This window comes from Anomalospiza imberbis, chromosome 14 (genome assembly GCF_031753505.1).
Source record: "Anomalospiza imberbis isolate Cuckoo-Finch-1a 21T00152 chromosome 14, ASM3175350v1, whole genome shotgun sequence".
NCBI lineage: Eukaryota > Metazoa > Chordata > Aves > Passeriformes > Viduidae > Anomalospiza > Anomalospiza imberbis.
The window spans coordinates 12,227,471-12,241,187 of NC_089694.1; the positions used below are offsets into that span (position 1 = coordinate 12,227,471).

General features: G+C 42.1%; 1 protein-coding gene and 1 long non-coding RNA gene across 7 annotated transcripts in view; both read left to right on the plus strand.

Annotated features, from left to right (window-relative positions):
- The window catches only part of PAK3 (p21 (RAC1) activated kinase 3), a 229,422-nt gene that overhangs the window by 206,639 nt on the left and 9,066 nt on the right, over positions 1–13,717 (plus strand). For 5 of the 6 annotated variants that reach the window (XM_068204924.1, XM_068204925.1, XM_068204927.1 and 2 more), the window contains 6 exons: positions 2,497–2,541; positions 3,574–3,727; positions 4,781–4,818; positions 6,059–6,190; positions 6,796–6,958; positions 10,820–10,883. In XM_068204924.1, coding sequence (XP_068061025.1) covers positions 2,497–2,541; positions 3,574–3,727; positions 4,781–4,818; positions 6,059–6,190; positions 6,796–6,958; positions 10,820–10,883 — 596 coding nt within the window. The remainder of the gene's footprint in view (positions 1–2,496; positions 2,542–3,573; positions 3,728–4,780; positions 4,819–6,058; positions 6,191–6,795; positions 6,959–10,819; positions 10,884–13,717) is intronic. The other variant, XM_068204929.1, reaches the window with a different exon arrangement.
- Positions 1–13,717, plus strand: part of LOC137482545 (uncharacterized) — a 49,381-nt gene that overhangs the window by 18,267 nt on the left and 17,397 nt on the right. The gene's annotated exons all lie outside the window — the stretch shown is intronic.

A 13,717-nucleotide genomic window follows, 5' to 3' on the forward strand; every position in this document is an offset into this window, starting at 1 on the left:
TGTCTTCAAAGGAGTAGTGAAATTGAATTATACTTAGTAATTAGGAAATACAGCTACATTTAAAATAAGTGGACTAGTTAATTAGGATTTTTAAAATAGATGTCATAAAATCTTGCTTCGAAATTTATTCTGTGCCAAACCCTAGGGCTTGACTAAATGCATGTTTAAAAAGCCCAGATATGGTCATTTTTGATCAGAAGCTTTGCATAAAGCTTTTAAAATTGTGTTTTCCCTGCTGTCTGTCCTGATTTTTCATTTTTTTCCTGTCTTTCTTTCCCTGTTCCCACTTTATTGTTCAGGTTAATCTTCAGTGCCATTCTCCTTATCTTTATATCATATTATGTTACTTTATACTTTTGTTTATCTCCTTTCTGTGTTTGCATCACTTCTTCTTGTCTGTCTTCACCTTCCCACTTTCCTTTCTCTTCCCACTGGATGTTCAGCTGTTCTTATTTTTTATCTGTTCTTCCTTTCAGCCTTTATTTCTGTCCTGTGTTTGAGATTTTTCCTTCTGACTCCAGGCAAACACAATGGGTCACACTCATGTTCTCTCATAATCTGACTGGTGGTCAAGGTCTTGGTTAGTTCATGTCCCTGCCAACTGGAACAGAAAGGAGGGGCATCAGGCTTAACACACTTCAGTTCTAAGCACAAGCACTCGATATCTGTATTTCAGGGGTCAAGGTTTGGATAATTTTGATTGTTGTTATTATCTACCAGTGTTTCAAAACAGTCTCTAGGATCAAAGACCTTCTGGGTTTTTTGCTGTCAGGTGTCACCAACACAAAGCAAATCAATTCTACATGGCTAAATAGGTCCAGCTTTGTTGCTATAGCACAGTTTCTTTTTAAATACCTTTTTCCCTTTCGAAACAGTGGACGTGAGATGTCTGCTGGTTTGCAATTACCCTTGTTCCTGAAGTGTGGAAGTGAAGTGCTGCAGTCTGAGAAGGCTGTAACCAATTCAAAACTAACCGAAAGGACAGGTGACTTCCTATGTGCAGCTTGCCAGCACAGGGCTTAATGCTGTAGTCCTCAGTAGAGTCCAACATCAATCAAAGGAAGGGAATTTTTGCACCATTAAGAACTAGATATTGGTCCCAGCTAATCCCAGATGCAGGCACTACATTACACAGTACATTAGGCATGTTTGGGTTGTCCCAGCCTGGATAGAACCTGTGTATCAGCTGGGTAGTCATGTGGTAAGTACATCCTGCAAAGGGACTGCCACTAGCCCGTACCATGTTCTGATATTCCTACTGTCTAGTGGTCACGCTGTCCGCCTCTTTCAAAAGTTTGGAAGTGCCATGGGAGTGTCCAATCAATGTGCAAACATATGGGTGTTTTTTTGTTTTGAATTACTGCAGCTGTCATGCCAGTAGTGCCTGCTCTCCTGGTTATATGCAATGCATTGGGCCATTTTCTGACACCAAACCATCGCCCCCAGCTGCGTCCCCAGATTGCTGTTAGATGCATCCTGATGCACAGTTGCATGGGCTCCTGAGTTCTGGCTTTCAGGCTTGAGCACCAACCTGTGTTGTCCATTGTGAAAAAACATTACATCTCCATTTCACTGTGCTTGGAGCAACCACATTTGCTAAGAAATAGGGCTTTTAAAGCAGAGAATAAAATTGGTTTGAACTGTTGGGTGGGAGCATGTTGCTAGAGCTTTATGTTCCTTTATTTGAAAAAGGAGTTGGATTTTCTGAATGAAGGACAGTGTGGTTAGCAGGCCTTTGGGGCGTGTTTTTTGTAAGGCATGCATGTTTGAAACCATTTCCTCATCCCCAACCTAGAAGAAAATGTGGTCACCCACCAAACTTTTAAAGCTTCTAGATTATGACATTAGTAAGTTGGAAAAGTTGTGGCTGTAGATCCAAAGAAGTTGCACGTTCCTATTCTAATCAAGCATTTCTTTACAATTGTCTGGATTTTCAGTCTGACACATGCAGATTGTTTGTGTTGTGGCAAAGCACAACCTCCCAGATTTCACAATCTGACTTTGACCATCTGCTCTCTTCACTGGTCAAATGATGATCTCAGGACTGGAGAACGCCCAAGCTTGGAAAAAACTTTTATAGAGGCATTCAAAAATAGTAATCTGGCTTCAAAACTAGTCAAACAGCAAAAGCCCAGATCCTTCTTTTTTTTTTGTTGTTTTTTTTTTTTTAATTTTAAATTGACAAGGGAAATCACATGTAATTTTTCTAGTCATTAATTCTCAGGAATGTATTTTATGAAGAGAGAAAAACTGTTTAAAAGAGAGGAGGGGGAACGATGCTTCCAAACTTTGGAACGGTTGTGATTTTTCTGTTCTCCTAAATCTGCCTTCCTGTAGCCTGTCTACCACCCGATCTATTTGGTATCCACCTCGTAACTCCCATTTTAGATGGGACTTGCCCATTCTGGCCCATTGGTTTCCTCCTCCTACCACCTTCTAAGTTTTCCCACATTCTGTTTTAACTTTCTTTTCTTTCTTTATTTACGTCCATTACAGCCAGATCTCTATGGCTCACAGATGTGCCCAGGGAAGCTCCCAGAGGTGCGTCACAGGCCCCAAATGCTTCTTTGAGATGTCATAGCACTGCAGCAGCAGGTTGATGTGTGTGCAGTAGATTTGTTGCTTGGCTTTTCCCACTTTTTTTCATCAACCCTAAACTTTGGAGGCCCATGTCACACATTGTTTTGTGGACAATTTCTGAGAAGAAGCTATATGGAAGTAGATTGGGGTGGCACGTTTTTCCTTCAGTGAGCCCTACAATTCACTGCTGAATGTCAGCTGTGCAGTAAAGGGGGAAATAGCATGCTGTTTAGTCTAGGGAATTATCCTGGGTAACTGAAGCGAGTTCTCATCAATAGAATTTCAGTGTGGAGCTGGGGCTTTTAGTGATTGGATCGATTTTCAAATTCTACCTCACCCTTAAGATGTTCAAGAATTCATCCAAGGCTTTGGATGAGCTCTCAGCCTGTTTTATGAATCCCTCGTTTCTGTATGTTAGCAGTAGAGAATCTAGAAACATCCTTTGCAGCTGTGGTATACCTCAGTGTTAAGATTTTGAGAGCTGAAAGGCAGATTCTTTACCCCGCAGTGTTCCCTGGTATACTGAAAATTAATTGTATCAGTGTGGGGTTTACCTTTAAATCAGACAGCAGTGATCATTTCAGCAAAATGTGTTTGCATTCCTAAGCATGAGAAGTCCAGTGTAAAGCTCCTAAAAAACACTGTGTTGTGCACCAACAGAGAACAGTCTTGTTATGTCTGCCGTGCATCAGCAGGCAAACAAGCTTAAGCCTTAAATCATTATTCCATGGAAGAGCAGAGTTGATTTCCAGAGAAGTTTCATGCCCTTTTTTTTTTCCTTTCACAGTCATTACTTTATTTTTATAAAGTTGGGTCCTGGTTTTAGCTAGATTTTTGATAGAGAAGAAATGATTGCATCTAATTTTAATTGTAAGGTGTCAATCAAAATTTCTGCAAGTAATCTTACAGCGAGCATGGGATCTTGGTAAAGATCTGTGAAGCTGCAGATTTTAAATACTCTAAACCCACTTTGTTTCCACTCGATGTCTACAGGGCATTCCAGAGCAGTGGGCCAGGCTACTACAGACCTCCAACATAACAAAACTGGAGCAGAAGAAGAACCCACAGGCTGTTCTAGATGTTCTCAAATTTTATGATTCGAAAGAAACAGTTAACAACCAGAAATACATGAGCTTTACGTCAGGAGGTAAGTTGACGTCTCCAAACAGGGGAGGTCAGGCTCCAAAACGAGTCAGAGCAAAGTTCAGCATTCAAGTTGTCAGGAGGCAACCTGAACCAAGTCTACATTGTGGAATACTCCTGAAATTGATTCCCTTTCTCCTTTTCCCCACCCCCCCTAAATGTCATTAAAATGGTGACCTTGCTTTGTTGCAGGTTTTTAGAACTAACCACGATTTTGAAACAAAAAAGCCATTAAGATAGCATTAGTTTGGCAGAGTGTCTGTCAACAGCTTCAGCTAAAAAGAGGGTGTCAGTAGCCAGCAGAGTGCAGACAGTATTTGGAGTGAGCCTGCTGAGGTTCCATTTCCTCCACAGGATGGTCTGTGGCAGTGGAGTCTGTCATTTCCTCAGTTTGAAGGTTCAACTGAGACAGCTTCCAAAATACAGCTTCGCAGAAGTCTTTCTAAAAACTGTGCACTTATCTCCAGGATTGAGAGAAAGCATTTTTTTCCCCAAATTCCATAATTAAAGGATTTGATGCTTACTGTGTCCTAAAATAGCAATTCCCTTTGTGATGAAATGCAGACTTCATAACAGTACATGTGTGCTCCTGAACCCAGGAGCTGTTCTCATACTTTGTCAGGATAGAGCTGCCATGGCTAAGGGGGATTTCACAGAAGCTTTTCTGTGGAAATGTCGTCAGCAAGCTAATGAGAATGAATGTATGCAATTTTTTGAAAAAAAACCCAACAAACCAACCAGAAAAAAAAAATAACCCACAGGAAGAAAAGGAGAAAAAAGCTGCTTAAGCTCTTGGGCGGAACAGAAGAACAATTTGCAAGTTAAAGAACAATTTGCATTTTCTTGACCAAATTTCTATTTACTTTATTGGCAAACAGGCCAAAAAATAGACACAGTCTGGAATTTTTTCCTGTTCTCTTCCTTGCTATTGCTCCTGAAGGGATGGTGTGAAAGAAAAACAATCTCTATTTGGGTTGACTTGTTCTGTGGGATTCCCCAAAACAGGCAGGGATTTTTTTCTAACAGCATCTAGTTCATTTTCCTTTGCTCATTGCAGATAAAAGCGCCCATGGATACATAGAAGCCCATCCGTCGGTGAGTGGGAAAGTAACCTTTGATGTTCCTAGTGTTTAAGAACTGTGGAGCAAGCCATGAGCTTTCCCTGGCTGGTTTATGATTTTCCATTTAAGATCTTTTTAGAAAGATGAAAGTCTGGTTTGGCAGACAGAAGATTGCTGGCTGGTTTTAGCCATGGTGTATATCATTCACAACAATATGCAGCACCACCTAATGAGCCCATTTTAATTTAGTTTTCAAAATTTAGAATGCCATTTCTATCAAGTTTCATGATTTCTCCTTAGTACAGCTAGATATATAACTGAATATAAATGAGGTTATAATTGATATATAACTCACTGGAACCATTGAAGGAAAGTTTTAAATAACCACCCACTCTAATTAATGCTGGATTGCCATAGCAATCCCAGAGATGTGGGAGTGACATACACATTAATACTGACCAAATTTATTAGGATTATTGTTAGTGAATTAAATAGCAAGTGACTGAATGGGGATTTGGCTTTTATTTTAAAGTGTTAAGCAGCTTCATGTGAGGTTTGTGATTCTACAGCCAACTGTGTATAATGAAATGAAAATCATCTTTGAATATTCACACTTCAGATTTTCAATCAATGCCACTTCCCTTATCTTTAATAAAACACATTTCTCAGAGGAAGTGTGGTGTTCACCAGAGCAAAGTAAGCCTTCCCAGTAGATTTTCCAGTGGATATGGACACTTTGGCAGATGCTGTAGTATTTTTGTCTAGCAGACAGAGGCAGTAGTGAGACAGTCAGCATGACAGCTTTCCAAAATTACCCACTCAGGTCTCCCTGTTTGCTATGGGCTTCCCTTACTGGTAGTTCTACTGGACCAAAGGGATGGCATTTTAAAGAGAGTGACAGTCAGATGTGAATATGTTGAATGGTGCCTTTGATTTGCATCAGTTCTCCAAGTGGCCTGTTGTAGCCAGCTTTAAAACAGTTGGTAAAAACTTCAGAAGTTGTGTTTTCATTTTTTTGTTTCATTGTTCATTGTTTTGTTTGTTTTTATTGGGATGACATGATATAACTTCTGAGCAGCAGCTGGGACTGGTGGAGTTCAATGCACCTAAACCTTTAAGTGTTATGCTGAGTTTAACTTAGAACTTAGCCCCATGGGAGCATGTGCATGTCTAGATTGGCTTCTGATGTCTAGGAAGACTAAGGGTGTAGGTAGCTGTTAAAGCTGCCAAGTGCCAGGGTAGCAGCTGTCACTCAGAGTACTGTCTGTCCACAGAGCACAAAAACAGCATCAGAACCTCCTCTGGCTCCCTCTGTGTCTGAAGAAGAGGATGAAGATGATGAAGAGGAGGAAGATGACAATGAACCTCCACCTGTTATCGCCCCGCGGCCTGAACACACAAAATCAGTAAGTGCCAGCTTTGGTTAGGTCTGTGTTTGGTGCAGTGCAGAGCTGCAAGTTTGTGATCAGACAGCACTGAAGGGGCTGAAGGTGCTTTGGTGAAAGTCCTGTCATGACACAGAGCTTCACTCCAGCCTCTGACACTGGGAAAATTGGGTTTGAACTTTCACATTCATGTGCCAGTTTCCTGGGATTCTGGCGAGGGCCATGGCTTTCTTCTTATATCAGGTAAGAGGAACCATCATGTCCTTTAATGCTACAGGTGTGAAAATGAGCCACTTTGTCCAGCTGTGCAGGCTCCCTGTCAGCAGCAATAGCTGTCCAAAGATGCAGTTCATATCCTGGCAAGATACATAGGACACACTATCCTCTGGAGGTACCTGCCCCTCTCCATGGACTATATCAGCAAATCCATGAAAACTGAACATGAAACTGGCCATGAACTTGTAACCTTTCATTTTTGCTTGCTCAGTTTGAGAAGTGGGCAGCAAAACCAGTTTTAGAGTCCTGGATGTGGCTGACGCGATCTTCCTAAGGGTTTGTACTTGAAATATGATCTCAGGGGATCTCTGCCAGCCACCTTTCTGACACAAAATAATTTCTTGTCACAGATCTACACACGCTCTGTTATTGAACCTGCCGCTGCACCAGCACCAGCTAAAGAAGCCACCACTCCCCAACCTGAAAACTCAAACACAAACACCCTGTACAGAAACACAGACCGGCAGCGAAAAAAATCCAAGATGACAGATGAGGAGATCCTAGAGAAACTGAGTATGTATTGGGTATTTTGAGTCTGCTAGAGCAGTGTATTTCCTGCATGTGTCAGCATTAGCTGTACCAAATGTTTCCCGCAGTTTAGTGTCACAGAGTCATTCACAACTCCCTGCAGAAACTGTTGTGCTTCGAAGCAGCAAGGGAACACTTAGGGTGTTCCTGCTGCCTCTGAGGGCAGCTGGGACTGGGTTGGGTTTGCCTGAGCTTCCTTCTGTGCCTAAGGCAAAAGCAGATGTCATTTCTGGTTGAGCAAAAGGCTGTGACCTAGTGAATGATGTAGGGAGCTCCTGTGTACTAATGGCCAAATGAAACAGAAAGTTTGGGTTCCTAAATTCTCTCTAGACTCCTAACTTCTCATGATTCATTGGAGTCAAAATACTTTGCAAAAATTTGTTGGGTTTTTGTTTGTGGGAGGTTTTTTACTGGTGTGGTGTTTTTTACCAGTAGACAACTGCAGCACTAAACTGGTTCCTTCAGCCTCAATGAGCTCTCCTTGAGATAGTTACACATTTTCCAGGTATTCTCTTGCTGTTCTTTCTGTAACTGTTATTGCTCCTCCTACTTCTACAGTTGGTTTTTATGAAAATTTTACAGTTTTGTCAGTGAGCTCTCCTTTGGAAGAGCTATATCCGCTATATATTCCTCAGACAGCACAGCATTTTCTCACAGCTAATTCTCAGCCAATTATTACTATTAGAATCCTAACCGTTGGCCCCAACCCCTGTGTACATCATACTCTACTGAAGCACATCAGGGCCTTCCTGATTCTGCAGTGCAACCAATTTAATTTGCTTCTTGCATGTGATAGCTGCCAGTGCAGTGTTCTCAGATTAAATGGTTGGGTTCAGAACAGAGCCCAGGTTATTCTGTATCTACCAATAATTGTTAGTAAAAAAAGCAGATTGAGCTACACCTCCTTCTGTCTGATCACAAAGCCAAAAATGTGTATTTAATGTAGGCAACTGCTTGTAATAGAGTGCTGTGAGGCTGTGGCTTTTTCTCAGTGGTTGCCATTGCTCAACCTTCTTGTCGTACTTGCCCTGCCACTGATGGCTGCTGTGAATGCACAGGCTGAAGCCTTCCTTACCTGTGAGATTTCAGCTGCTTGCATCAAGTTTCCTGCATCCTTACCAGGTTGACAAGAATCTCAGTGACATTAGGGAGTATCCAAGGGATAAATTCAATAGCTTTAGCTGAGGGCGCAGTGAAATAAGTTCCAGAGCAGGTGGTTACCTGCATGTATGGCAGCTTATAGAGAGAGGAGTTCTGCTTCTTCAACTGATGCTAAATGTTTGAGGCAGGCTTCCCCCCTGAGATTTACAGACACCCTGCATCCATGAGCTCAAGTATGAGCTAAAGTGTGATAAATGAGTATCATTTATTCAAGCTGCTGTATATGCCAGGTTGGGACTGAGACTTGGAGTTTTTGGGGGTTGTATCTTTGAAACGTTACATGCTTTCAAGCTTTTTCTTTCTTAACAATTTGTTACCAAGTGAGCAAGGTCTGAATGTCTGCCTTAGGCAAATTGTGATGTCAGCAATGAAAATATTTTTGTGCTTTCATGAAGCTTTCTGAAAACAGGCATGATACTTTTTTATTAGAGTCTTGAACTAATTATATTTAAGAAGCGTGGTGCTTGTTCTATTTTAATTCGCATGACTGCTCCACCTTGCCTACTTCCCTCACAACTCTTTCTATGCTACTTATAGGAAGATGTCCCCTGCCCCCTTTTATCTAAAATTGCTTTCATAATTCTTTTCTGCTTGAAATAGCTTGAGTTCTTTTAGAGCTTTTAGAGTTTCATTAGTGAGTAAAGACTGTAATATTGAGATAAGATCAAATAAAATTCTGTCTGTAATGAAATCATGACTATGTTCCACTGATAACTATAAAACAGAACTGGCCCAATTCAGCTTTCTTAGTCACTTAATTTAGGACTTGATAAAGGAAAGTGCTTAAAGACATCAAAATAGCTGATAGGTTTATCTTTTGTCCAGAGCAGGGAATGCTTGTCTGGGTAGAAGCTGTGTACCTGTCACTTCGTTGATTTTAATGCTGTAATGTTTGATGTATATTGGCTTAAGTACAGGGAACCAGCCACAAACAACTGCCTTGGAAAAGCAGCTACTCAATTCTTGAGGAAAAACTCTGCAAATCTGAACTTCAAAATTAGTTGGCAAGTTTGGAAAATTATTTTTAAAAATCTTTCTTCTTCAGTTCTTCTCTGTATTCTTTTCTGAAGTGAATGAACTTCCATGAACTTCTGATATCTGTTCTAATAGATACACCGTTCCACTAACTTGCTGAAAATAGCACCTAGCCAGGCACTGGCAGCACAGTGTTTTTCCTGTTGTCCAGCCCAGCACAGAATTAGAGCAGTGTTTGATTTACTGCTGCAGAGCCCATGGGGTTGTGAGCCACAGGGTGTGAGACAGTCCCATGTGGGACAGTCTGGCCCCATCACCCATTGTGGACTTCATGCCACTGAAAGCTGAAGTTAAACCTTGCCCTGCTTGACACCTTGTTGCCTATTTGGAGATGCTGGAAATCTGATGGGAAGGAAAAAAGCACTAATTAGGAAAATTTGTTTGTTTTAATGAAAGAGCCAAAATCTGACAGACTCAAATAAATCGAAAGGCTTTATTAAATAAATAGTACTGGTTTTTCTGGTCTGGTAGTTTCCGTGATAAAATGCAAACAATGAAGCCTAAGGTGGTGGCTCAGTGCAAATGTCTTCTAAGGACTCATCTTGGAATGTACATCACACAAATAGTTTAAGAAGATGAGTTCAGAAGGAAAGACTTCAGTGATGTGCAGTGTATTTCCTTTGACTGCTCTGGCTGTATCCCTGTATTCCAAATAAAAACACATATTTGTTTACCTGTGCATCCAAAACAAAACTAGATGATGCACCATTCCCTCTTAGTAGTCACAAACACCTCTTCCCCCTGTCCAGGCCATTTGTATGGAGCAGAGAGGTCCTTGGCATCCAAATGGGCATCTGACTAAATGCCTAGCCAGGATTCCTGCCTGCCAGCACAGCAAGAAGACAGGGCATCAGCACCATCTGGTACACTCCGTGCTAAAGCAATTTTGCAGCTCTTGGCAAGAGTGTTAATGGGAGCTGCAGGAGAAGAGGTTTCCTTTGCCCCACATGCTCACTCCCCTCTCCCGGTGCTCCAGGAACACCTGCCAGGGCTGATGGCAGGGTGAGCCTGCTACTGCCTGGGATGCCCACAAAGTCTCAAGTGCTCTGAAGTGGTCCTGCCCTGCTGTGCCAACCTGCAAGAGTTGGATGGACTGGAGTGTTGGGAGCTCAAGCTGAGGATGTAACACCTTCAGAACCTGGTTAACTTTTCATAGTTTCATCTCACTGAAATGCATGGAATAAAACAAAGCTCATTCTGCTTCTCTAGAGCAGAATCTCTAGGTCTTCACTAAAAAATAACTCTTCAGTAGAGAAGAACATGACTCGAGGACTCTGGGATTCCCTTCTAGCTGACTAGAAGGAGGGATAGGAGATGAGAAGGTATAAACCTCCTGCTCACACTGTGGAGCTTGACCATCCCACTGTTGCAGCATGGAGCTTCTGGGAGGCAGCAGCCCCTTGTTTGGTCTGTCTTCTGCATCATATCAGCTGGACTCAGGATCAGCATCCCAGGGTAACTCTAAAGGACTGTAGCAAACAGTGTTTATGGAGGACGTCTGTGCCATGGAGCTGCCTCTGTTGTTGCTGTGGTTGTTACCCAACTGGCCACAAATGGCTCAAAGCCCCAGACAGTGGGGCTGCATTTCAGATCTGCTGGAAGGTGGAGTCTCTGTTTTGAAACGAGAATCTTGCATTTTGTTTCTTTCAGGGAGCATTGTGAGCGTGGGAGATCCTAAGAAGAAATACACTCGATTTGAAAAAATTGGCCAAGGGTAAGTCATATCCCAGTTACTTGTGCAAAACCATGGGCCAGGTATTTTGCTGGTGGAGCATCAAGCATGAAGATAGGCAAGCTCCAAACATGTTCAGATATGATCAGGTTTAGATCCTCCTGTCTCTCAGTACTGATCAGAATTTATAACTGTGGTCAAAAGTAATCCTGAAAGACAGCTTGATGCTGACAGTATCTCATCTGCAGCAAGGAGAAAGGCCTGAAAGATCTCTTGTCTCCCAAGTGTGCCCAAGTGTGTGGCTCTTGTTTGCTTATTTTCCTAGGAGAAATCATTTTTGTATGACTCAAAATAATACGGCCATGCTGAAGAAAGGAGAAAAAACATTACCTAAAAGAATAACTTACCACCTGAGCTGACAGCTCTCAGTAATGTTTATTTCAAATATTTGCTTTAAACAATATTCAGTGCTCAGGCTTATAACCACATAGTTTAGAAATTGAAACCAGAGATGAAATAATGAGCTCTTTTTTCTAGCAGGGGTTGTAAAACCCAAAAATTCAGTAATAGCCACAATGCTAATGCACTTCAGAGGAAAATACATCATCTGCCTCACGGCAGATCCCTTGTGGATCCTGCAGGTTCTAGGCATTTATTGAAAATAATCACCCAAGCCATTCCCTTTTGAAACCCAGCTTTGCTAACTGTAAATTGGATCAATTTGAAATATTTCCTATGTAAGGAGGCAAGATTACTTCAAAATTAGGTATGTAACTTGCATTTTAAATATGGACCGCCTGCACCATTGGCATTTCCTTGGCAGTGTTGTTGTTCCAGCAGGACTGGCACCATCGGTGTAACACCAGGACACTGCTGTCAGTGTAGGACAGAAGCTGTTTACTGGCATCAGGAGATATTTTTCTGCCTTAACTGTTTGTGAGGTCTGAGCTCAGAGTAGCCTGTTGCTAACCTGGCATTGTTAATGTACTGCAGAAAGGCCGACACACACATGCTCTTTCTCTGGCAGGTTTTATCTTGGATTTCTCTGGTTTGGTAGGGCCCTTTTGGGAAGGTGTTTATGCTCCATTCATTGTATAAAAACCCTTTCTCAAATTCCAACTTGCTTCCTCTCCAAAGCTTTGGTTCTAACTGTCATTTGTAAAATGTCAGTGGAAACTTCAAGCTGTACCTGTCTCTTAGAAAAGAGGTGTCAGCTGAACAAGTGGGAACAGAATAAATATGCATATGAAGCAGATTATTGCTGTCACTGTGAGAATGTGACCATCACCCTCACAGTCTTTTATTTTGATAGTCCTAGGAGTGAGCTTGTACAAAGGTGCCTTGACAACTGGTGGAAAGACAAGTGGCTGGTATGTGGCCTAAAAGAGTATCTAAATGGATTTCTTCCAACTCTTAGTACAGCCTGAAGATTGTATAGCCTCCTTAGAGAGGAGTGTGCTGCCGTAACTAACTCATGCCTCCAACACTGCAGGCCAACTTACTATGATAGGAAAAGATCCTAAACATCAGAAAAGTAATCAAACAGGATGATTAGGAGGATCCAAAGTGCTGCATGGCTAGGGTTTGGGTGTCTGCAGCAGTCTGGCTGTAGCACTGCCTCGGCAGGAGCTGATGTGCTCAGTTAATGCAGGTGCCAGTTCCTGAGCTGCCACCGCTGCAATGAGTGGGGTAGAGCTGTGCCAAAGGCAAGTGTAGTGTTGGAAGTGAGCAGTAGCTGCTAATGAGAGCACTGCAAGGCAGGGAGAGGTGTGGCTGCTCAGAGAACTGCAGGTAGAGAGCAGCTGCTTATGTAAGGAAAAGCAACTGGCCAGCACATTGCACTTCATGGCTTCATCCAGCTGGGATTTTAATAAATACTGTGATGGTTTTACAGCCACTTTGCAGGGAACAGTAGTCAGCAGGCCTGTGCTGCAGTACAGGTCAGTGCTGAGTCCCTGTTTGTCACTTGAAAAGGTTGCTGACATCATAGGAAACTTAGTTTTAACTAGCACTTGATAAAGAGGCTGTGTTAGCTCAAGCAGTGTTAGCTCTTGTAGCAAGACAAATTAGTATGGAGCCATGAGCAGCCTGTTTAGTACTGCACTGCATCACAGTGACACAGGTCTAGTGGTGAGCCCTGGCACTCGCCTAACTGCAGTAAAGACAAGGTGCTGCAGAACTGATTAAAAGTTACTGCTCAGAAATGAGTTACTTAGGAGCAAAAGTTTGTAATGCAGAATCGCAAAGCCCTTGCAATTAATTCACAGCTTTACTTAAATTACCTTTATCTAAACTCTTCACAAGTAGGTGGCCTGGAGCATTCCAAAAGCATTCTAATTTCAGGAGCTGTTTTGAAATAAAGCCTGATACGACTTTGCTCAGGAGAATCATCACAGTGTTAGCTATTCTGAACAAATGTTGTTGACTTCTTATGAAAACAAATTGGATTAATCTTGTCAATAGGAAAATGCATTTGCCTTTATATTAAAAGAATGCATAGCATGCCCAATGAGAATATTGCTCTCAATGCAGACATAAGGTCTCTGTTGAATTAAACTGCTTCTGAAATATTTCAGCCTGCAGGTAAACAAACAAGCCAGGGGATCATGTGAAAAGGAGCAAACTCATTTTGGCACTTTCAGTCACTGGGACACTTGCAGGATGCACATTCCTGGTTGTGAGAATTCCCTCCCTGGCTCTCCATTGCCTCACTGCCCCTGCGGACATGGGCTTCTTAAATGATTGCAGTGTAAAGCTGTGGTTTAGCTCGGAAGGAAGGATTTCAAGCCCCTAGTTGCTTTGAAACCCAAAGGAATTGCCTCTGACTGGGGCCTTTTCAGCCCTTCATGTCATTATGGTGAAGAACATCTTTGAAG